This window comes from Vespa mandarinia, chromosome 11 (assembly GCF_050613455.1).
Source record: "Vespa mandarinia isolate Hongniang chromosome 11, ASM5061345v1, whole genome shotgun sequence".
NCBI lineage: Eukaryota > Metazoa > Arthropoda > Insecta > Hymenoptera > Vespidae > Vespa > Vespa mandarinia.
Genome location: NC_140820.1, coordinates 698664 through 725338, shown reverse-complemented (window position 1 = coordinate 725338; position 26675 = coordinate 698664). Strand labels below are relative to the sequence as shown.

The following is a 26675-nucleotide window of genomic DNA, read 5'->3' as shown; positions in this document are numbered from 1 at the left end:
GACAGGGATGGAGCGGGGAAAGTGCAATAAGAGAAAAATACGAAAAAAAAGAAAATGCGTGCAGCCTAAAGAAGAGAAATGGACAGAGAACAAGAACAAGACTAAGAAACATAAGACAAAGTAAAAAAGAAAAGAAAAAGAAGAGAATGCAAGTTTCGTAGTTGGAGATCTACAGAGTGGCCAGTGTAGAGATAGAAGACACTGTTTGACTGAAGCAGGTGTTTAATTTAGCGGTACTTGGCAGCACACAGCAGTGCTGTAAACGCGAAGGAAGATATCGTGGGTATAGTAGTGGTAATGATGCTAGATAGAGATGATGGTTGGTAGTAGTGTGGTGGTGGTCGCTCGTTGGTAGAGTGTATCATGGAAGAAGAAGAACGAAGAGAGAGAGAGAGAGAGAGAGAGAGAGAGAGAGAGAGAGAGAAGGACTAACGATTGGAAGAAAGGTGAGGGAAGTGAAGAGAGAAAGGAGGAGAAGGAGAAGAGGAAAGGGTGAGGTGAGCTCTTGGCTTTAGCGTGCAGAGTCTGCCTACTCATGGTAATTAAATGCCAGGCAATTTACAGGGCATGCATTTGCTGAAGGCCGAAGGAAGGAGCTCGACTCCTACAAGCGAAGAGAGCTTTACTCGCGTTCTCTCTCTCTCTCTCTCTCTCTCTCTCTCTCTTACTTGTTTCTAACTACCGTCGCACTCCCGAAGCAAGCTCAATACAGCAAACTCACTTTGGCTCGACGCCTAACCGAAAGCTGACGCCGATGAAGGTACCTAGTATGGCCGTCCACGCGTTCCGTACACACGAACAGCGTCCAAGATACGCATGACTCTGTCGTCCTGTAACTTATCCATCCATCCTCTTCCACCGTTCTCTATAACCTATCCTGTAAATACCCAATGCTCTTCCCTATTGCGATTAATCTAACGCAATTTACCTTTACTAGATTTACCTAGCCGCCATAGCGGACTGCGGACTTTGTGTGTAACGTTTACCATCTACGTTGGCCCAATCTTTGGATTAATAGAATGATAACCGCCGATGGTTGTTTCCCTTTGCCATAATATATCTTCTCTCCTTAATTTTATTCGATACGCGTCAATACGAATTAGAAATACATTACACGTTCGAGCTATATTATTTCGAATCTGTTTCGCAACATTTCCCCCGGCGTTTTATGCTGAAAAAAAGTTCGAATACCGAGTCCGTGATAAAATTTTAATTAAATATTCATGGAATGTCTTTCTTATTGAAACAACTGGACGAGCAAGTTTATTTGATTTTCTCCTGGCACGCTACCGACACGCCAGCACTTACCACGCAACTCTATTAGGTTCGTACGTTAGCCCTTTCTTCCTAACTTCTCTCTCTCTCTCTCTCTCTCTATCTTTCTCTCTCTCCTTCTCTCTCCTTCCTTTCTCCGGTAGTTTCATCGATGCATACATATGTACGTTTCCCACGTTGCAAGTAAATACACGATAAGGAACTTTCCCTGTAAAAGTTTTATTGACGCGCTCAAAAGAGGATCTATCAATGATGGATCGAATGGGAAACTATCGTGGTATGGATGCCCTTACGAGATTGAGAACGAAGAAAAAGGAAAAGGACTGATATACAAAATACGATGGGAGAAAAACGAATGGTAAAAGTATCGACAGATTTTAATAGAACCCATAAACGACCATTACTATTCTTATCTCAGGCATTATCGCGCACTTCGATCGATCGAAAGCACTTTCTTCGAGTCCGTGTCACTTGCACGAAGAAAAGAGAAAATGAATGATGGACTCGACAAAATTCTTTCTATCCAATACAGCGACGACGATCCTGGCGAACATTGCCACTCGAACGCGTCGCTTTATCGTGATGTAGAAAATCAAATAAAAATAAAATGAAATAAAAAAAAAGAAGAGAAAAGAAAAGAAAAAGGAAATAAAGAATGAGTATTCTCGACTTTTCCAGACTGGATTCGAGCCGGCTTGGTAGCAAATTTCCGATCTACGTTGAACGCTCTTTCCCATCCACCCCCTCGACTTCTTCCCATCACTACTATACTCCTCCAGCCCTTCTCTCCTTTTTCCCTTTCCATCCAAGAAGACTTATCTCCGCCATTACCTTCGGATAACTTTTCGAGACTCCTAGACGCGAGTTTGAAGCGGAAGCTTCCACGATAACACGCATGGGGAAGCTACCTTCGCACGTTCCGTAACTAGGTGTAAAACGCATAGAACCGCTGACAATGTATTTTCGAACGTATTTTAGAAAGTTTATCATTCGCTTTAAAGGAAATTATTATTTTCCTTTACGACAATGATTATTATTACTATTATTATTATTATTATTATTATTATTATTATTATTATTATTATTATTATTATTCTTTCTCTCTCTTTTCACATTAGCCCGTGAAAACTGCCACGCCTATCGTGCAAAACCGCGAAGAGGAAAAAGATATAAAAGGAGTCAGGCCTAGACCTTTAAAGTCAAGGTTAATGCACGTTATCGCGCTTTTTCCCTAAGAATTTATATCGAGCTTTTACATAAGGAATTTTATATATATATATATATATATATATATGTATATGTATATGTATATGTAGTAGATACCGTCGAGACGATTTCGACGATTAAACTACTTATACGTCGTGAATGCGAGAGGTGGGAAGGAAAGAAGGAAGGAAGGAAGGAAGGAAGGAAGAAAGCAATGCTTACCCCCGTAACCATCTATGCATGACGAAGGAAATCGATTTAAAACGCGTATTCAAGTAAATCTTCCATTTATAATATCCTCCCTTTAGCCGCCTTCTTCCTTTTCGATTACGACTTAAGTAGATAATACCATTTACATAACACGTCAAATCAATTTCTTCTTCTCCCCCTTGATCTGCATTCCATTCAAAAATTTATGTTCGATATCGTATTGTGCCGTTTTGATCAATTACGTTTAATTTCGTTTAAGTCGTAATTACGAAAATGATAAAAAGAAAGAAGAAACGAAAAAAAATATTTGTCAATGAAAATGCAGGAAATCAATAATCTATATATATATATATATATATATCTATGAAGATGGACGATCGTATTGTTCGAAATTCTTTCAAATCGTTTTGTTAATTGCCATCGGATTAATTTGTAAATAATTAATAATACGTTTCGATCTTGAAAGAACGTAATTACGTGTTGGATTCAACGACGATAAACAATTACCATTTCCAATTCGATAAAATCGTATCGTCCGACCACCGACGCGGTTTTCCGCATCAAAGCGAAAAAAGAACGATGGGAGAGATGTGTGTGTGTATGTGTGTGTGTGTGTGAGAGAGAGAGGAAAGATAAGCGTACGGTAAGGTTTAGGGAAGAGGGAAGAGGTGAAAAAGAGAAAATAGTGAAAGAGAAAAGTAAAGAGAGGAAAAAGAGAAATGGTGTTAGCAACGCCCTAAAATTCGATACCGCTCAGTGAGCGTAACGAAACTGACGAAAGCGGACGGACGGTGTGCATTTTTACGTTGGACGAATTCTTTCCCTTTCCTCTCCTCCTAGTTTCTCTGAAAGCGAAACTTTTATCTCGTTTTCACTCGTCCTCAACGACAGAACGTTGACATCGAGAGGAGAACGACGACGACGACAACGACGACGATGACGGGAACGGTGACGGTGACGGAAACGGTGACGGTGACGGTAACGGTGACGACGAAAAAAAAAAAAAAAAAAAAAGAGAAAGCGTGGCACACGTTATCCTTTTTTCCGGCGCATAGTCGGCGAGGGAAAAGAAGGAAAATAGAAATAAAAAAAAAAAAAAAAAGAGAAGAAAACGTAAAAAAAAAATGAGAAGAAAAAAGGGAAAAATAAAAGAAAAAGATATTTTCACATAATAAAGCTTCATCCATGACGGATTCCACGGCATTTCGACGATGCACAATGGGCCTACTCGTCCGATGAGAAGCTTTTTTCGGCCATTCGACAAATTCTCGATACTTCCGCTACGTCAAGCACAAATTCATCGACGCGTGCTATTGACGACGTTTAGTTATTGTCATACCATGGAACTATATTTCTTATCTAACATTTAAATAAATTTCTGTAATTTCTCTTTATTATACAATATATATTAATGATATAATATACCTTTGCTAAGCACCGAGCAAAGATCGTTACTCGACGGAGATCTCATCTCCACGATTCTATCTCAATATTAATGCAGAACGTATCAAATATCTCCGCCCTTTATATTAATTATAATTAATAAGATGAGATGATCTTTACGAATATTACATTTCTCGTATCGTATTATTTTAATAATAGAATTAATAATAAAACGAGGTATTGCATTACGTTCACCGTACTATATAGAAACTTTTTTTTTCTCTTTTTTCTTTTTTTTTTTTTTTCTTTTCATATTCCCTTCGCAAGAGCTTCTGAAAATAGCTTGGTCAGTCCGAGTCCCGGTAGCAAACAATGCTCTCTCTCTCTCTCTCTCTCTCTCTCTCTCTCTCTCTCTCTCTCTCTCTCTCTCTCTCTCTCTCTCTCTCTCTCTCTCTCTCCCTTCTATTTCCTGGCCAAAAATGCGAGGCGAGCTGTTGCCGATTAAAATGACTCGTACAACGTAACAAAGTTAGCCGTAGTTTGAATAGAACCCCAACGCTGTTCGCGTGTCAGCATTTTCCAGAGTGACACGCGACGCGACGCGACGCGACGTGTCCTGTCCTCTCCTCCCTCCCTCCCTCCCTCCCTCCCTCCCTCCTCCCTCTCAATCGCTGTACCACCCTCTCTCTCTCTCTCTCTCTTTCTCTTTCGTCTCGAAGCGATTGAAAAGACCCAAACGCGCGTTGAACGTGTCGCGTTCCGTGTCGATAATGTTCGTTTTCTACGGAAGTCTATTCGATTTCTCTAACGCGAGAAATTTCGTGTCGGAATACTGAAACACATGTTTCCGAAATACAAAAAGAGAAAAGAAAAAAAAAAGGAGAGAAAGAAAAAGAAAAGAAGAGAAAGAAAGAGAAAAGGAATAAAGGGAAAAACGAAAGAAGGAAAATGATATGTTAATGACAAAAAGTAAGCGGTTGTGCGAAGAATCGCACGGTGTTTAAAACGAAAAACCATGAGAAAAGGTTGGTAAATACTTTCTCGTCTTCGCAAAAACCGACTCGCTTAAAAGGTAAAAGGATATCTCGAAGGATTGCTGGTGTCGTTTCTCTTAAACGTCAACGGCAGAAACCTTTGGAAAGTTGAACGGTTTCTATCTTCTAAACGAACCACCTCGAAAGATAATAATCGTGGAAAAATAAAAAGTTAAATTTCTTATGAAATTGCGTAGCCTCGTACTGAAAATAATCTGACAATTTTTGATGATAAAGATGATGAAAAGAAAAGGAAAAAAAGGAGAAAACGAAAAGATTGTCTAATCGTTCTTGATAATCTTGATTATCAGTGCATATGTAAATATAAATTAAAATAGATAGAACATTTGATGATTCGATTCAAAGTGAAAATTCGCTAATTATTCGAGGAACAATATCGTGCGATCAATTAGACTTAACCCTTACGCCAGTTTCCTTGGGTTTAAAGTTAATAGATATATATGTGCAAGTACATACGTATCTCCATGTAATCGTCAGAATCGTCTGACGGTGTAAGAGAAACACGGTAGGAATATGGTACGTCTCGCGAGCACGAAAGTTCCAGCCTTTGTTGTGCTTTATCGATTTTCTCGAATGTAATATCCATACCTCTGAACGCGTAAGAACAAACGATCACGGCTGCTCTTAGCGATTTTCGTAAACAAAATTTTACGAGTTTTCTTTCCTAAGAATTTAACGTGTCAACGTTCATCTCCGATCGCATCTTGTTTGATATTATTTTAGAAGAAAATATGAGTAATCAGGTTGGATAAATGACGACGGTAGTCGATAACAACACGATCGTCGATGTTAGTTTGCACGGCGACAAAAGGTCGAGGTCGAGGTCAAGGTCGAGCACGAGATTCGGGCAAACTTGGAAGGCCGTGCACGCAGACACGTATCGGGCAGGGTGCTGATTGCACCGAAGGCCAAACCACGCTCGCCAATTTCGCTTGCCTTTTCGTATCATTTTTCGTGGCGTACGGCCTTCATAGGTACGCCCACGCAAGAACCTCGATTTCATTCGCGGGAATAGAAACCAATTTGCCGCAGTCACTGCGGCGGGAAACACACAACAACTTGGCGCATTCTACAAATTTTATTACAACACCTAATCGGTATTTTGCATTCGTACAAAATCTACCTTAACGACTACCGGAAGAAATAAAACGAAAATAATTATCTTGCTTCGATCATTTCACATTTCAATCACGAACGTTTATTTCTTCCTAAGCCAACGGCTATATACCTATTTTATTTAACAATTATTATATTTCTATTATCACTCCTACGATGTGATTCTAAATCGTAACGAGGTCGCAAGGTGAAGGGTCAACTTTTTCGATTTTATCCTTCCGACCTAGATCTTCTTTCTACACTTCGAAGGCTTTAAAACTTAGAAGTCTTAAGATCACGATAAAGACGTCCGGCAATTTTGAAGATCTCCAATTTCGAGAGAATACCGTTCGAGATCCGACTAAAAGCTCGTAAGAGTAACAATCGTAATACCGTTTTATCCCGAGGGAAGGTACAAAGGGATAGTGCCTTAGACGACGACTTTCGATATTCAAGAAGAAATGGCCATAAAAATGATTAGGATCGATGTGAATTAAAACGACTGTTTCTACGAATTCTTCGAAAGTACATTTATATATAAAAAATCGTCAACTTTTTTTTTTTGATCTAAACGATATCTACGAAGATCAAATAATTCGATCCTCACATCTCATCCTTTCAACCGCAGAGTAATCCCCTTTTAAGCCGCAAGAGTAGCGAAGTGCGGCGGCCACTCGAACGAGGAATGTTTCAGTAACGCACTCGACGTACGTAACAAGGGGAGCAACAGAGGGACGAGTGCAACAGAACGATATCACTACTTCTCTCTCTCTCTCTCTCTCTCTCTCTCTCTCTCGTGCGCGCGCGCGCGCGTTCTCAGTAAACGAGTATTCTCGAAGCAAGAGGCGTGCCTGAATCCCTGTCCAGGATATCCGTTCGAGATCAGTCTCATTCGTTATTCCTGGATTAGAATCTTGAGTTCCTTGTCGACCGTTAATTCGACGATGATTAAGCTCTCGGTACGTCGATAATTACGCAAGCGCGAACTAGGAGAATGTTGATAAACTTCAGTTACGAACCATTATATGTATTCGCATTATCCGTAAACGCGAGAGAAATATCTAAATCGAGAGCCTTATTCATCTTCAAATTCTCATTCATTTTCTTTATTTCTTTCTTTATATCTTTATTTCTTCTTTTTCACGATTCATTCGAGCATGGTTATTAATAATAGTGTAGAACGAAAAAAAATATAACGCGATAGAAAATCAAGGGTATGGGAAGGAAGAGGAAGAGAGAAAGGTAGGTAGGTAGGTAGGGCGAGATGAAAGAGGATAAGCGTGCGGCGCTGTTATCAAGAACCGCAGCGCACGAATATTAAACTTGCTGAGAAACGAGAAATCCGCGCTTGTATTGGTGTTGCACGGCTCTTATTCATTCTCTCCGTCTCCCTCTTTTCTCTCTAGCAAGCTAGTCTAGAACGTCCTCTTCCTGGCTAAAGGGAGTAAAACACACAGAGCCTAGTTTGCACGGAGGCTTGTAAAAGCTACTCTATCTCTATCTCTCTCTCTCTCTCTCTCTCTCTCTCTCTCTCTCTCTCTCTCTCTCTCTCTCTCTCTCTCTTTCTCGCTCTCGTATATCTCGCCCGTGCACGGGCTTTAAGTCGGCTCGGCCTCACAAAACGTTCCGCGATCGAAGGTAACGCCGAGTTTGCCCGCGAGGAAATTAATTGACGCGGTGAAATTAACAACGGCATACGAAGCGCCCTCTTTCGAGCGTTTTATTGCTTTCATAATACGATCGCGTGATTGCTATTCTACGCCAGCTTCTTTCTGATTGACATCGTCGTTTTTTACCAAGGTCTTTTAATCCGTCCTTCTCTATTTGTCCTCCTTTCTTTTCGCGAATAAAAGTTTCTATGGTTCGTCCTCCTTGATTAACGATTCTTAGCTTTTTTACGAGCATAAAAAAAAAAAAAAAGGAAAATGAAAGATAAAAAAAGGAAGAAGAAAATGAACTTTTACCATGCGAAATAATAGGAGAATAGGAAAAAAAAATTATTTACCATAAAGTTTTATTTCGTGGCACAACCAACGCACGTCTTCGCATTCGCGTAATCGACCGAAGAACGAAGATATTTAACTCGCTAGAATTTTTCGTGGGACTCTGAGAGAACATTTCGACGGGAAATTGCTGAACACGAGGGAGAGAGAGAGAGAGAGAGAGAGAATAGAGAGAAAGGACGAGAGAGACAAATAAAAAGTAACCAAAAAAAAAAGATAAAGAAGAAAAGATACCTTTGGGTATCTTTAACTAAGAACAAAAATTTCGTAGTTTCTGGATGCACTTGAGCTCATTGCTCCTCCCAATGACATTATTAAAAAAAGACAAAACATTCCTTTTCTTTTAAAGGAGAATAGAAAAGAGAGAAAAAGCTACTTCCTCGACAAGGAGTTGTCCCGCGTAATTTTATAAGACCGCAATCTACGAAACGAGAACGAGAGAAGAGAAGAGGAGGGTGAAAAAAAAGATGAGAAAGAAGTCTCGCAATGTTACTCCTCTTTGAGCAATAGTCCATGTCATCCAACCGGAAAGCAACAATGTTGCCCTGGAAGTTCATTTCTTCTTTCCGCCGCGAGAAAGCCCATCCTCCCTTCCCACCCTTTATCCTGTTTCATCCCTTTCACTCTTTAGCTATCTACCTTCTGCTTCATTGTTTCCGACACCCTCTCGCATAGTCATCAGGATATTATATTACAACTAGAACATTCTCTTTTCTTTTCTTCATTTTTCTTCTTTACTACACCAAAATGGCAACATTCTCGTCAGAAAAGAACCAGGAGTGGGAGGGGTTATAGATCACGTTTTCGAAGAGATTCGACGAATCTGTCGTATTTAACAAACTTAGTCTCTCAAGATGAATCTCAATGAATTCTTTCTAGATTGTCTTTCTTTTTCTCATAATATTCATAGTACGAATTTAGCTTAAAAAATTAAGAAAGAAATTACTCTGGATTACTCTTGCTTTCTTAATTATTAAATCGAAAACAAGAAGATCCTTTCGCAAATGTTTCGGCACTTTGAAAATCGTCTCTAAATTAGTCGACCCTTAACGTCGCGTATTGTTCGCAGTCCAAAACGAGCGCTCCGCCGTGCCATTTTTAGGCACTTGTCCGTTAAATGGACGTACAGTCGGTGAACCGACGGAAGAATAGTATTCTCTCTTTTGCATTTTTTCTAGAGCGCTTCTCGGTCGACTTTGGCAAGACCAAGCGTTGCCCTTTGTTCTTCAAAAAAGAAAAAAAAAAGACAGAGCTTGAATTAGAGAGTCGAGATTTTTCTCTAACCTCTCGTCGAATCGTCGCGTTGTCCTCTCTCGGTCTCTCTCTCTCTCTCTCTCTCTCTCTCTCTCTCTCTCTCTCTCTTTCTCTACCTCTCCCTTGAAAAGCAATACCATTCCCACTTTCATTGTCCTCATAAATTATTCAGCATAAACCAACGAGCTTACTTTAATAATTTCTTTTTTCTTTTCTTTCCTTTCCTTTTCTTTTCATTTCTTCTCATTTTCTTTATTTTATTTTTTGAAATTTTTCATTAATTCCAACCTTGTGAATTCATTCGTTAATATCCTTTATACAGCTAAGAGTCAACCGGCCATTTTGCATTCAAGCTTTCTCAATATTACGCGAATATTATTTCTATACCCTTGCTCTCTCGCTTCTCCCCATTTTTGTATTTTTTTGCCAAACAAATTTCACGTCAACCTCCGATCTTGAGATTAATATCGACAATAATTATTAGACAAGATATTGGATAGCGACTAATGTTATTTATTTAGCTGAAACAAATTTAACATTCAATTTAACAATGATTATAGCTTAGGCACTTGCCTTTAGAGGAAATGTCTATCAGAGAAAGAGAGAGAGAGAGAGAGAACATAGTAGCCATATCTTCAGCTCGTGTCTTCTGATAGGTAGTGTAACAATTACACGTGGAATGCGAAAGCATTAAAGGCAACATTGAAGCCAAGACGTTCTCGAAACACTATCTATATTCTCCTTGTCTCAACGTTTCGATGCAACCAAATCTATTCTGTTCTCTAGCGAGGTTAAGTGCTAACGTAAACGCATAGAAGCTACAGCTTCAACGTTGTTCGGCCGATAAGCCACAAGACCGTGCGAGATAATGCAGAATTTGATTCACGTCTCTTTGCGACATGCTATCGCATCCTTATTATCACGATCGTACTACCATGAAGCATACAAAGCCAGATGGTTTCGTGCGCACTTTACGAAAATGTATCATACTTGCTCCCTTGCAAAATCACTTACGAAATTTCGATCGATACTCATCATTGAAAACTCTCTCTCCCTCTCTCTCTACCCATCTATCTATCTATCTACCTATTTATCCATCCGTCTTCCTTCATGGAAGAAATAAAATAAAGAAGATTGAAATCGTAAGAGTATTTACTTTGAAAGAACTATCGACAAATTTGATAAAACATTCGAAAGGACAACGGAAACACTACGAAAAAGGATAATAGCATTCGTTAAGACCAAGGGAACTTGAAAAAACAAGGAAAATTAATCACGCTCTAATTATAAAGGTTTGCTGAGCTCAAGTTAATCCCCCATCCTATAGTTTCATTCACTCCTCTGTTAACCACCTTCGTATTCCCAAGTAGCAACCACCGACGATTATTTCTCGACCGTCGTTGTTCGCTCGTTATCGAACCCCTCGAAAGGCTCCACGAGAAAGCTCTTCGAGAGAGAAACTTGAAGCGCGTAAACGGCAGAAGAAGCAGTTTTTGTCTGATTAATCGTCTAACAAAATATACATTTTGTGAAACGTGAAATAGAGTAGAAGTTTCGATACTGATAACTTTCTTATGTATTAAAGATATACAACGATCCTTTTATGTTTATAGTAACCAGTAAACTTAGTTAGAATATAACCTTCGAATAAGAATTAATAAAAATTTTACATAAAACATGCATTTTATTTATGTACCTAGACCATCTAAAAATTTTTACGATACTTAGAAAAACCTGTATTATATGATTTTCTTTATCATTCCTTTGAACTTTGTGTAACTTTAGCAATGAATATGAACAAAATATGAACTATAAGCGCAATAGAAGAACATTATTTCTAGTATGCGTCTTGTTGAAGCTAACTAACAACTGCCCGTTTCAAAATTTGAGTTTAAGATAAAATAAATTGTATAAATTATTCAAGAAATGTGTGATATAAATATATAACTTACTTGAGGTCTACGTTGATACTTGCAGAAAAATATTGCCTTGAGAGAATTTTGATGCTTACTCGTCGGCGTACAAAGGTGAACTACTGATACGATAATCCTCAAAGTCAATCAGAGGTTTATTTTTGTTGACGTTACGCGTACTCAAGGCCACCGTCGATTTAAAATTTCAATCTAAACGAAAATAATTTAAAAGCATATGAATGTTTAACACCACGTGTTGCGAATCATGTAATACATAATCATATCATATAAATAATAATATAAAATATATCGAAAGTATTAATTTTGGAGTCGTCGCATTTAGAAAGGAAAATTGGTTCGATAATAATCAAACTCGTCGGCATATTTATTTCCGTTATATCATTGTAGTAATATCTGGTGCAATAATATAAGACTATTTCCTATCGATTATTGACCTATTCTATTTTACAAGAGGGTACAACGATAGTATATTCTTAGGAGGTAAGATAAACGAGATGGAAAGAGTTAGGTAGGTCGTCGTCTTTGGTGTAGACGTACATATGCCGTATATATATACGTCGGATAGCTTTCACACCCCCTGTGACAACGTAATGTATTACCATTTACATAATAGAGAAAGAGAGAACGAAAACGAAGGAGGTTTGAAACATGGAAAGGCGGGCGGTCTGGTTTTGCAAGGTATAACCCAACTATATAGCACGCCCGAGAAGCCCCAGACTTTATAAAGCAGGCTACCTTCCTTCTTCCTTCCTCTCCTGGGAATATTTCCTACGAATAAAGGGTTAAAGGGAGAGGAGATAGTCAAAAGAGAATGCGCGCCTGTCAAGGAACGACCGACCCGAGAACATGAACTTTGTTTAACCTTGCGTTCTATTAAATCTTCAAGCTAATTAATCCAGTTAATTGTCACCTAGTACATTTATCGTCATAATTACGTAAAATTATACTAAATTAATGTCGATAATAAAATTTATCTAGTTATAAATCACAAAAATAATATAAATTTATTTTATGAAAATGAACGATTAATAAAATTGTCTGATATAAATTTAGACATTGAATAATTATACAAAAATTTTGGCGAATTTAACGATGGAAATAGCGGAAAAACGTGCTTTCATTTTCTTCTTGAAAAGAAAATTTATTTAATCCCACCCACGTATTTTACTTTTATACAATAACAAAGCCGTACCAAACGAAATATCTCGTGTTGTATAATTTTACGATTACGTTCAAGACATAATCATTATAAAGTATAATCACGAGAAAAAACTTAATGAGGCAGGTACATATACTTTTTTGTCTGAGAATGAAAGGACTTCGCGAAAGAAATGAAAAGAAAAAGTATACGGATCTTTCCTCTTTCCCTCCGTGTCCCTGTAAAATTCGAAACACGTACGCATCGCGAAAACCCACGGCGGCTTTCAGGATTTCTCTCTTGCATCTTGAAATACTCGTAAGGCAACCAACACACGGCTAATGGCGCATGTCTTAAAGAGAATTCTAATTCTAATTGTTCTTTTGCGTATATCCCAACCATTAGTTTTAATCCCACGTTCTTCTATTGCAAAATGTATAACCGCATTGTTTTGTTATCTTTAACAAATTCATCGAAAAGTTTTCAAGTTACTTTCAGAAGGACCCTTGTCTTTTTAAATTTAAATAATATGAAATATGTTTCCGCTAAGGAACACGTATGAATTAGAACCTATGGTTATGAAAGGTGCGGTTGATTCATATAGTCACGTCGAAAGGATCCTCACGTAAACGGGATTTCTCTATGAAATTCTAAAGAGAAAAGAGACGCGAATTCTAAAGAGGTATTCTCGCTTGCCAAGTTACCGATCCCGTTTATTCGGTCGGATTATACACTCGATAAACCAAATAGCCAGTGCAACGTTGTGCTGGCTAGCGGTGCAATCTAATCTAATCACAGCGATAGCCGACCGAGCTTTGGTCCTTCTCCCTTACCCTTCGTCCAGAATCCCGTGTCGGATTATTGGTACGAGAATCCTGGACATTCCTACGATCCTTCGCGATCTCGAAGAGATCTCATATCTCTCTCTCTCTCTCTCTCTCTCTCTCTCTCTCTCTCTCTCTCTCTTTCTCCATTCATCTATACACGTCTATACCTTACAATCCTTTGAATGACCAATTATCTTTATCCTGCGAGGAACCTTTGGAGAAAATATTTCGTGTACTCAAAAGCGTGTTGGTATTTATATTTGATCCAAAAACAAAAGAAAAAAAGAAAAAAGTAGAGAAAGCTAATATAAATTAATTCCCTTCGAAATCATTCACGTCCATGTTCTTAACAAGATAGGTTTAACAATTTACAAAATTCATATAGTAAATTTATTACGAAACTCTTATAAAGAAACTATGAATCTTGTTTTTTACCGATCCGCCCAGTTATCTCTACGAGAGGCGTGCTTTATCTCGTTCATTTTATAGAACGTAAAGAACGCGGACACGCGAATTCACCATCGTTCACACTTTTTTCATTCAGGTTCAAAGTGCAACACGTAGAAGCGTAGGAGAGAGAGAGAGAGAGAGAGAGAGAGAGAGAGAGGAGGGAACTTTTCGAAACGTATTATCTTTTTATTTATTCTTCAATGAGAATTATGAAAGAGACCCTACCTATATCTCGATCCTTTTTACGAATCGATTATAAACCCCTTTCATACGATATCGAACGATTATCTCTTTCAAAGTATTTTCTATTGAGCCTTTGGATCTTACGATTCCTGTCGCGCTACCGAAATAGCCGAATAAACTTTGAAGAGCGCACTATTGAAAATTGCCTGGAATAGGATAACGATCTTAGGGATTTCAATGAAATATATGGATCCTTGTAATCTTATGACACGAATAAGTAGAACGGAATATCAAACGATATCAAAATCGAGGGATTTCCGATCGTCGATTTCTCTAATAGGCTTTTCAATCATTGACGTACGCATATCCATTGCTCGTTGATGCGTGGAATATCGAACTGCGGCCAGAGGCTGAACGCCATCGTGTTTGTTGCATCCTGTAAATCTACAAGAGACCATCCACCAAACAGAGAAATTACTGTCCATTTCGTTGACCCATGGTAACAACCCTTTTATTACTTTTTTTACGATGCCCTCCTTTCGAGCTCGACCGCAAGTTATATATGACCAACAGCGAATGAATTCCCTTACGACGAATCAAAAGTAATGATTCTTTTTCCATTTTTGAACATGAAAATAGTCCAAAGTGGATAATAAAATTTCTTTTCTTTATCTCTTTAACCACTCTCTAATAATAAAATCGTCAGCTTGGAAATTATAATCTATGTCAGTTTCGTAAAATAAATATAGAATAATTCGACTATGGATATTTCAATAAAAAGTCGATGTTAAAAATAACATTCTCTCTCTCTCTCTCTCTCTCTCTCTCTCTCCCTCTCCTTCTCTCTTTATCTTTATCATCTCGTACACTTAAATATGTACGATCGTAAGAAAATGGAACTTTAGACAGTCGTAATCGATATTCCCTTATATTATACCTTTCCGAATACAACCGAACGGTCCATGCTATAAGAACGCGTAAACTTAAAATATTTTCTGGCCTTCTTCGATTCCTCCGTAGAAACGACAATTTTATCGTAGTTTTTACGATTACTTCGTCTCGAAGTACGTTCAATAACGTAACGAGAATGTTTCATAGACGGTAACGCGCGAATATCGTCATTGAGGACACAAGAGACAGAATGGTCGAATGAAAAATTGAAAGAAATATCTAGAGACTGCTTTCATCCTCTAGATGTTGATTGAACGTTGTCGTTGTCTACAAAAAAAAAAAAAAAAAAGGAAAAAAAAAAGAAATATCAAGCGTCTTTTGACGCAAAATTTTTTCAAAAAATTTCTTTCTATAAATATAAAATATTCTTATAATTATATCATATTCTTTTAATTATCACGGAACATGTTAATCTGCCGGACCCCATTAATCATCGAATCCTGTTTAAGTACGAACTAAGGAACGAACAAACGAACTAATTGTTGGATAAATAAAACTCTAAACGGTTTTAGCGTCATTCGGTAGATAGAATAATTCACGTTGCGTGACCGTTATTAACGCAATCATTATCACTTAGTAGTACGACGCTAGATGTTCCTAGCGTTCCTGAGAGTCTAATTATGACGTATAAACGCGGTTCATCATACGAAACGCGAAACTACGCAGCTTGTGTAGCCGGTACGAAGATTAGAAGGAAATGGAGAAGTGTAGACCCAGGTGGACAAAGAAGAAACAATGAGAATAGAGAGAAAGAGAGAGAGAGAGAGATAACAAGAGAGAGAGACAACAGAACGCAGGTGCAGGATGGCGAGAAATGAGCTAGTTAAGCAAATTAACCGACTAAGCTCTAGGCGACTAACTTTTAGCCCGAAAACCCTGAACCTCTGACCCGATGCGACCATTTTGTTGCATCAAAAAAAACTTTTTCCTTTTACTTTTAACCTTCCTTTTTTTTTTCATTATTATCGTTATTATCCTCGTGAGTCCTCCTCAATGAGAACGAGCCCTCCACGAACGTGAATGCGTTTCCGTTAGGACATCCTTTTTTACTCGGCCACCTCTTTCCCCTTCCACTAAAAATTCTGCTTCCATTAACGTCCCTCTGCAATGAAATTCATGATTTTTTAAAGATTTTTCTCTAACGACCGTGAAAGATTGTTCACTGGATAAAAGAAAAAAAAAGAAAAGAAAAGGGGAGAGAGAGAGAGAGAGAGAAAATATAAAAAGAAAAGGAACAGTAGATAATTATCTCTATTCATTCCGCTTTATAACTAATGCGTGAAAAGTTTATTTCGTATTCGAATTACAAAAGGACTCGTTTGTTTCCTCTATCCTTGCTAGAACGGAAACGTCTACGGTTTTAAAACAATGGTAATTCCACTTATTCGAAGCAAAGGGTAGCGCAATTCCTCTCTCATCGGATGCGGTCGTTTTCATTTTATTACAAGTTGCAAATGGAAGAAGACTCAAGAGCCGAGTCAGCTCATTTCTTGAGATCTTAAAGGGTTCTCCTTTAAAACTTTCACCCTTCCTTCTTTAACCGTCTAACCATCCACGGTCCTTCTTTTTTTATCGTCAACTTGCAACCTTCGTCACCGTCACAGTTACGAGATACTCGTAACTCCATACTCCCTGTTGCATTTTATTTTATTTTATTTTATTTTATTTTATTATATATTTTTTTTTTTCGAGATAAAACTGACGAACGAACGCTTACGCACGCACCGACATTAACTTTAACATTTTTCTATAGAACCATCATCGTCATTTCCGGAAAATTTTCTTCGAAAAAAATTATTCTACGAAGAACACGATATAGGAGCATTAGAGAAATTTGTCTAGAAAATACCTAATAACTAGAGAACATCTAATATATGCAGATTTAACATGACGCGTCTTATGTACCCGACATTTATAACGTTAAATTTAATGGGGAAACTTACCTAATTGGTTCAAAGAAGTATCGGTAACTCGTGGAAGGAGAAATATACATATATAACGAAAATTCTACTTTCCTAGAAACGTATCGCGGAACAATAGACGGCTTACGCCAAGTCGCACGGCAAAATCTTCAACGATGCGACGAGTATTACATTTCTACGACTCGATGGAGTGTTGAAGCCTTAGACGAAGGAAAAGAGAGATAGAGAGAGAAATGTACATATACATATATATATATATATATATATATATATATATATATGTATATATATATATATATATAGAGAGAGAGAGAGAGAGAGAAACTTGAAGGAGTGTATCTGGAAAGATGCTTTCCGTGCTTCATTCAAATTGACAGATGCGAAACGACAATTTGTCAGAAACAATTGACGCGAATACGACTGCGAGTGGTAACTCTCCCATAAGATTCCTCGTATTTTAGACAATACGTATACGTATATAAGTATTTACGTATGTGCGTATGTATTTATGTATATAGGTATGTATGTAGATGAGTGACTTCCTTCGCCAAAGTTAAAATTATTCGATGGTTTTCTTTGACGTTATATCCCAAACTTATCTTTCTTTTTGCCAAAAGAGAAGAGATAACGTTCGGCTTTCAAACACGATTTGAAAAGTTCTACTTACGCATGCAAATGAAATTTTTCCCTATCTTTCTGACATGACACTTTAATAAATACACGTATCCATGTACGTAGATTCATATATACATAGACGTTAGCGCGTGCAAGCTCTATCGCGTAGAGGAAAGTTCGAAGAGGTGGAGAAGGAGAAGAAGGAAGAGGAAGATACGTTATCGACACGAAATATTACGATTCTGTTTCGCGAGAGGTTGCATTGCGAAAGAGAGATGCGTGTCGCGCAAACGGCAAAATTTTCTCCAATTTCCGTCAAGCTGAAAAGCCCATAAGCGTCAATAGTTGTTCGGTAAACAAAGCGACGGATCCCATTGTTCGAGCACAATCATGGCCCACTCGCTCTCAAGTTGAATACGCGAATGCACATAAATACTTACGTATGCATAATAACCCTTTGACTGTCACATCCATTTGCATACTCGTGAGAAATATATACTTGCCTTTGCTACCGAACTACATCTACTCTCTCTCTCTCTCTCTTCCCTTCCTCCTGAACCTTTCTCACTTTCCTATGCTCGTACGTAAAGTATATTTATCTTAAACACCACGCGATAACGATCTCGTTAGTCGCGCACAAGATTTCAAGATTATAGAGAGATTCATACGCGAGAGAACGCTAATTTCCTATCTCTCGATATTTCATAGATATATATATATATATATACGTTTGCGTATAATATATACAAAGAATTTATTATTTTAATAATAATAATAATAATAATATGCGAGAAAATAAAGAGAATATATATATATATATCACGATAGAAATGTTACTCGCCTACTTTTTAACTGGCATCTATTCTTATTCTGTTTCACGAGAACGCACTTTGGATTTTCAAAAAGTGCGAGCGGTACGTTTCTTTCGACGGAAAATAAAAGTCGAAAGGGAAAGAGAATGTGTGAGTGAGTGAATAAGAGAGAAAGCGAGAGAGGGAGAGGGAGAGAGAGAGAGAGAGAGAATAAAAAAAGAGGGCTAATAGCACGCGAGAGGAGGAACTCTCGTAGAGACCCATACAAAGCCTGGTTTAGAACGCAGCACAGTGTACGACGCGTGGCGCAAAGTATACTCGGTGAAACTCCTACTACTACTACTACTACAACTACTATCACCACTACTATACTACGGTATAATACTGTAGCGGCTTGGTAATATGGTGCATTGTAACGTTTTCCTCCTAACAATCTCTCGACTGCACAGTGCACATGCAGATAGATGCAAGGAAACTTCCTATGCCCTTCCACGGTGTTAGACAACAACAAGGACGTTTTACTCGAAACTCGATCCCCTATCCGATCCTCGATCTAAATTGTATCCTTTCTTTGTTTTTTCTTTTTTTCTTGTTTCTTTCTTCTTTTTTTTTTTTTTCGTTTGTTTGTTCGTTTCCTTTCGCCCTCTTTTCCAATCTCTCAATCTCCATCTTCTCTCCTTTCTTCTTTTCTTCCTTTCTTTCACAAGACTTTCTTCTATTCCTTTCCGTAAACATAAGTTTTAAACGAATTCGATGGATTCACTATAACAAAAGAGTTTCTTTTCTATGCGTTCGAAGTAGTCGATAAATCGAGCTAAAAAAAAAAAAAAAAAAAAAAAGAAAAGAATAAATTAATTAATTAAAAAGGGAAAAAACCAAAAAGAAGACTAAATGAAAGTTCTCTTAACATTATCGATTATCTGTAAGAAATTAGTATTATGGAACGTTGAACGCGATATACAAGAGTCCTTCTATCGATAACAGGATAACAGATTCAGTAAAGGATTCTCTCTCTCTCTCTCTCTGCGAAAAGCTTTGAACAATTGAATACAATGGCTTATAGCTTAACGGCGTGATATAAACGATTGCGTATGTACGAGTTCAAAAAAGTGGGAGGACGTAGTAAACCATTCTATTATTTTCCAATCTCCAATCCGTCGATAGAGCTCACTTTTTCCTATCGTAACTGAAATGAATACATTGATTACACGGTCAAAAAGATGTTTGATACGATATCGAGTTTCTCTGAGTTGTCCAACTCGCAAAAACGTCCAAGTAAACGCACTCGTGCGTACGTACGTACATGGATGCGCAATCGCACGAACGAAATTTGATTACATTTAATCACGACGTTTCTCTCTTCACGGAGAACGAATTGCCGTTGAATTAATCGACACGTTTCTTTTTTTTTCCCTTGCTTTTCCTCCCTTCCTTTTTATTTTCTATCTTATTTTCTTTTCTTTTTCAATGGACATCGCGAGAATTCAATAGAAAAAGAAAAAGAAATGATCTCGTTGAAAAAAGAAAAAAAAAAAGAAAAGAAAAGATTCTAAACAAATTAATCGCAAAGCGACGAGTTTTTTTACTTATTTATTTATTTTTCATTTACGAATCATTAAATAAAAATATATAATGCCTATAATTTTTTTTTCTTAACGACAAGTAAAATATTTATAGAATGATGAAGATAATTGTCTAATAACAGGGATATCCGTTGCATTTAACGAAAGAGCCATTTATTACTTTCGCCGAGCTATCCTATGCACCTTGGTATTTACGGTATCGCATAATCGTGGAAAACGAGACGGTACCGTCATTAGCTCATATTGCAATTCGCCTAGCGTGGTAAACGCTACATCGCCAACATAAACGATCGATCATCGACGTTGTTCCGTCCTGGCTTTCATAACAATCCGTGGAATTATCTGAACATGATGATAATCGTACTAGGTACTTCATCAATTATTCCTCGTAGTTGCATGTTATTAAGGTGGCTCTACGACGAACGATGATCTTGCAATGAGAGAGAGATAGAGAGAGAGAGAGAGAGAGAGAGAGAGAGAGAGAGAGGGGTGGAGGGAGGGAGAAGAGAGAGATGGCCAATTAACAATAACGATTGTACATAATATTCGCTAGGAATATTATGTCAGTATCCAAAAATTTACATAGATAAAATATATATAAAAGAAAAAAAAAAAAGAAAAAATACAAAAACATCTGACGAACGAATTATTCGAAATAAAACAAAAGCTAGTACATAATAATCGTGGGATTAAACGATCGAATATGTCGGATTTTTGATCGTAGTAATAAATTTCCATATGAATTTGTTGGTATGATCGGCTTGTAAAATGCACGATCTCTCTTGGTCAGTTTGTTTGACGGGAAAGAGGGAAAGGGAGAAACCCATTGAATCGTACAAGGATCGTTATGACGATTGCGTGTTCGCGAATAAGAGCTTTCCTTTTTTTCTTCTTTTGTTTTTTTTTCAACGAACGTTAAATGCCAACGCGTAAACAAGTAAGGTACGTTATTTGTACGGGGTAATCTTTCTTTTATCTTTTTTCTTTTTTTTTTCTTTCTCTCTTTTTCTATTTTATCGATATTTAACGCGAAAATAATCTCGGTCGTTGCTTATTCGAAATACCTTTTAAAACCTTAGGGAATTAGAAACAGCTGGAAAATCTTGGCGAGTTAGGCAATTCGAAATTTTTCGAGAAGAAAAAAAAAATAAACGAAGGAACGCAAAGGAAAAATCTTCGAAAAGAATCGAAAGAATTAAAGATAAGAAAAAAATCGAGGACGCCGGTGGCGTTTAAAACGTAAAGAAACACGAGCGTTTCTTTTTCTTCTCGTTCATCCCCCGACTCACTCACACACCCACCCTCTATGTAGGGAAAGAATCTATCCCTACTCCTGTCCAGCCTCTTCTTGTTTCTCTTCTTGCTTCTTACTTTATATGAAAAGAGACGAAGTAACGATGTAGAGAAACTTTAATGGAGAAATCTGCACCCATGTAATCTCCATCCGCAATTTACCTTTTAAACGTTTTCCAAGTTTAAAATCGGTCGAGTGAGAAGAGGATGGAGGGTGGGAGGAAAGAAGATGAGATGGTACCTATCACTCAAAAGTAATATGCCGACCAGTAAATAACCACGTGAAATGAAACTTGTAATTTATCAGAGGATATCCAAATGTCCTCGTTTTTAACACTCGTCTTCTTCTAATTCACGAGTATATGTTCCCAGTAATATGATTTTGCATTGGTTAATTAACCCGCACTTGTACATACGTGTATATATATATATATATATTTCGAAAAAAAAATATATATATATATCCGATGTTCGTTTTTTTTTACGAAAAATTTTTCCCTACGAGCCACACAGCTTATTCGACGAAATTTCATTTTGAAAGAACATTTGATGTATCTACGTGAAATGACGAAAAAAAATTTGTCCGATCTCATAAACGATTTCGCCGTTCCATTCTCTTCTAGCGAAATCGTCTTTTTGTTCCCACAACCAAAATTTGTTTCTCATTACTGCGAAGCAATCACTGGGATGTAATTAACGAGAGAAATATGTTGCCGAGGAAAAGGCGAACCAGGGATCCGGTAAAAAAAAAAAAAAAAAAACAAAAAAAAAACAAAAAAAAGAAGAAAAAAGAAAAAATACGTAATATTACGTACTAGTAATACGCACGCTGTTTTACGTAATCTGATCGCAATAATTAATCGTTCTAAGTTAATTACCATTGAGAATATTCCAAACGTTCTATTATCACGTCGAAATGCATTTCGCTTCGCTTTGCATTAACAAATTTGAAAGGTGAAATAAGTTGGATAAAAAGATATGATCATTTAGAGAAAAGTGAGAATAGAAATATTCTTCTGAAATTATTTTCTTTAAATTTTATTTAATCTTTGACAAATAAATAACGCGATAATGATGATAAGAAAAGAAAAAAAAAAAAAAAGAAAAAAAAATATATCGAAAGATTCGTACGATCGATGAATTATCTATCAATCGACATAAGACGAAGCTATATCGTTTTCTCGATGTAAATCATTCTCTTCTAAATCATATCAATCATTTTTATTTTATCTTTTCGAAGCTGAATCATCGAACAAAAAGGATAACAGATTGATAATAATCCGCTTAATCAAATTTCCCTTTTTCTAAGGGACAAAGTGAGCTGCTCGAATTTGCAGCAGCTTTGTCATTCGATAAAGAGAGAACGAGAGGAAAGGGAGAATAAGAGAAAGAAAAAGAAAGCCAAAGTGAGACCGAGTGGGAGATATAGAGAAGAAAGGAAATGGGAAGAAAAAAAAAGGAAGGTAAAAGTATTTCGCACAGAGTCCGATGGAATGAGTATTAAAACGCGTTTCTCTCTAAAAGGGAAAATCCATTACCTTCGTACTTGACGATCTGCATTTGCCGGCTCATAAGATACTGTAGCTCCCTGTGTACATCAAACTTGTGTCTTGCTGAATGTATATACGTATATTCACATACATTTTATATATATACGAACTCCAAGTTGAATTAATTTTGGTATAAATCTTCTCTAAACCAGTGAAATGCAAGTCTTCTATAATTTCATCGTTAATCGTTTGCTCGTATTAACATTCATCTTTCGACTGGTTTAAATTTTCAAACGAGTATACAGACTTTTATTACAATTTCATGTAACACGATGTAATCTCTCTGCTATAAAAGTTGTTACATGAAATAAAAAAATATTCCAATCTGTACATCGTATTCGTCACAATAAATTTTCAAATGGGAAATCTTGCGACGTTAATCCTATTTTCGTAGCGGAAACGATTCAAAAATAATCCGCTCAAAGTTTTTCTTCTTGTTAAATGCAAATGGTGCCATCTTACAAACATTCCGTCAAACTTGTAGACATTTTTACCGACTGGATGTACGCACACAGTCGGTATAAAAGTGCTCTATTTTATCAACAATTAATCTAACTAAATAATAAAATAAAGAAAGTTCATATTTACCGATAAGGTAGGAATCGTTCGAACGAAGCTCTCGTGACACGTCGCCGCGTGAATCGAACGATTAACCATAGATAGTTACCAAGTATAGATAGTTTTTATTTTTATTCATTCATCCTCATCTCCCTTCCCGTTATATTTTATTTCTCTTATATACGTAATCACACGCTATCAGAATGACGACGATACATAGGAAAGATAAAACATAACTTCATTAAATATTGTAATAAAAATACGAATGATCGTATGATACAGGATACACAGCGCTAAAATCATTTGCTAAATATTCTCTCCTTCCCTCTCACTCTCTCTGTCTCTTTCCGCGTATTATAAATTTCTTCAAATGCCTTGTCCCCAATTGACGTCGCATTTGTAATAAACGAATATTTAAAAATCTATGAAATCCTGATTGATTTAATTTTGTCTACAACATAAATAAAGAAAATATTATAACGAGAAAAGATATATGTAAAAATTTTTTTTGTCTAAAAGGTATGACAATGGTACTCACGTAATTAATTAACAACGATCATTGTTCCTTCCTTTCACTGGATAGGTATTTCCTCGAAATCAGGATGACTAGAGATACGATGATTTTTTGGATTGGCCATCCTTTTAAGTACATAATCGGGTATACTTTTTTCCGCAAGATTTTCAGTACCAGGTAGAATCATGCGTATCTGAGATTTTTCTTCTAAATTTTGATTGCCTGGTAAGCTATCGGTTTCGACGTCATAAAGATGAGATATTGGTAAAGCTTTTTCATTTAAATTTCTCGAACCTGGAAGACGAACCTCGACGACTTCGGTGTCATCGTCCGCGTCATTACCTAGCGTGCGGAATTCACGATCCGTGAGCGGCTCGTACGGAACGGCGAACGTTCCGTAAATCCCAAGAAACAATATAATTATCTGCGAATATAAGATAAAATATAAACATGAAAATCAAAGGAGCTATAAAATCTCGTGAGACACGAGTAACGATTGATGAAACGAAAAAAAAGAACGGGGGTTGAAAAATGATCTTACTTGACTCATTTTTTATCATAAAATGAAAAAGATATAACGCTACATGTTTCGTGACAGATATCTTTCGTTTGACAGAAATCTAGAAAGTCTGAAATATCTCAAATCACTTCTACACCCACGTCGACTATTATAATATAATAAATTCTATAGCATTCCACTTGACCCAAATGACGCATTCTCGAATAAAAGATGGGGACCACCATTTTCTTAACGATTACAACCCCGATCATATTTTTATATCGCCAAGACAAAACGCAAGAATAATTATAATTCTTCCTCGCGATAGAACATTTACGAAAACTTAATACACGCGTACACATACATGCATGCATACTTAATAAACAGAATTTTTATCTCCTCTTTTAATCGATCTTGACCCCATTAGCCAAGAGATAAAACGCAACTCTCTCTTTTAAAAAATTGATCTCTAACAGAAAAAAAAAAAAAAGTCAAACGAACAAGAAAAAAAAAGTGAGAGAAAGATAATTATGCGAAAGATGAATTTTTTCGTTTCTAAATTAAGAAATCATTTTTATCCTCTATCTTTCTCTTTCTTTCCACACGTCGTCGTAGAACGTAGTACACAAATGCACAAACACATCAGATCTAATCTTCACTTTTGGCTTTAACCATTCAATCTCACTTCGAGATAATTATTCACGTCGAAATTAGGCATTCTTTGAGAATCTCTTACCTCGATCATGTTCGTTCGAAGCTTCGAGTCCAACTATCCTCGGCGAATGGCACGATGACACTTTTATATGGTTATACGTATACGAGTATGTATATACACAAGCAACGGCACTGGTCTTACAACATGGATCAACGTTTTATTTTGATGAGTCAAGCGGTTTCTCTCGATGACTCTTTCCTCGGCCTCTACGATGAGATTACTTCTCCAAATCGTTTTTCTTACGACTTATATCCGACTTAATTGCCATCCACTTCCATTCAACGCCCCCATAATTAATTCGATTAAGTTCTTCCACTTCACTGTTATCTTACCTCGATTTTTTTTCTTTTTTTTTTTTTCATCTCCAACGAGTACAGCTAATTCTACTAGATCGACGCTTCATATGCTAATGCGTTTAACAACTATTCGTTTTCCATTTTAATCTGAATCTAATCGACTAATGAAACAAAATAATAACGACAATTTCATTGAAACGTAATAACAATGACTATCATTCGTTTATACGAATAGACACGTGACGATCACATTTTGTTTATCGGGAATAATGTGCATTGCGTTAAATTCATGTGCATAAAGAGAACGATCGCGTCGCACGTGTCAGTACGTTGTATTTATAACGATCGTGTCCGGTCGTTCTGTCGAATTACGTTTTCAGAAATTTCCCACATTATGCGTGTGTCTTATGTTTTTGACCAACGACGCGCCCTGGCCAATTCCTTTGTTTTCTCTTTCGAGCTTTGTTTCCTATAATGCCTCCTATATATACATATATATATATAATTCGTAATTTTAATTAAACAACGAAGAGTTGACGACGCGATCGATCGCCAATTACAATAGCTTATCGAGACTTAAAGAATGGTAGAAAAAAAAAAGAGACAAGTATTATTTATCATTATGTAAAACGTATTTTATTGTTTTCTTAAAAACGTATTAATTCGTTAAAACGCGTATGTATTTTTTTTGTTTCTTCGTACGTCACCTTTTTTTTTTTCTTTTTATCCCCTTAATTATCACAAATCAACGTATTTGCACGCATCATTTCGACTCACATTATTCGGCTTATTTCGATCGAACGTACGTATGTATTATCGGACACCTTTATACCGCATATCGTTTTAGGTGCATATATTTTAGGAAGGTATGTTACATCGAGAGGAGTCAAGGTTACACACAGAAAGAACGAACGCATACCAAAGATACGAAATTATAACTCGCTGATAAATAAATGCTCAGAGAGAGAGAGAGAGAGAGAGAGAGAGAGAGAGAGAGAGAGAGACATGGCGAATTGAATACAATACGATATCGTCGTCGACTAAAATTTGCGTTTAAATTTATAGTCCTCACGTGCAATGAGTCTTAGCGATCTTTGTAACGATAACTATATATGTATCTACATATGCATGTATTTTATATCTTTAAAATATAAATCGATAAGTTGGAATCTAACGCACGTTCGATCGAATCAAGAGAAAAAAAGAGAGAGAAAATATTACAACTTTCTTCTATTTTCAACTAGTCGAGGCTATATATAAAATACAGTTAAGCCCGAATTAGCAACGAAATATCGATCGACGTTGTCGACGACTACGTTTACGGTACATCGGCCGATTATTGGGGTTGTTTCGT

General features: G+C 36.9%; 1 protein-coding gene and 1 long non-coding RNA gene across 3 annotated transcripts in view; one reads left to right on the top strand and one right to left on the bottom strand.

Annotated features, from left to right (window-relative positions):
- LOC146872660 (uncharacterized) overlaps nucleotides 1-26675 on the top strand; it is a 43165-nt gene that overhangs the window by 11350 nt on the left and 5140 nt on the right. The window lies entirely within an intron of this gene.
- On the bottom strand, nucleotides 23836-25474 carry LOC118441293 (uncharacterized). Of its 2 annotated transcripts, none has more exons than XM_035865481.2 (2): nucleotides 25047-25474; nucleotides 23836-24235 (listed from the first exon to the last, which is right to left on the bottom strand). In XM_035865481.2, exons 1-2 carry the CDS (start codon nucleotides 25053-25055, stop codon nucleotides 23870-23872), a joined length of 375 nt encoding a protein of 124 aa, XP_035721374.1. In that variant the 5' UTR covers nucleotides 25056-25474; the 3' UTR covers nucleotides 23836-23869. The 2 variants fall into 2 exon arrangements, with proteins under 2 accessions (XP_035721374.1, XP_085516362.1); XM_085660236.1 differs by lacking the exon at nucleotides 25047-25474 and adding an exon at nucleotides 24353-24377.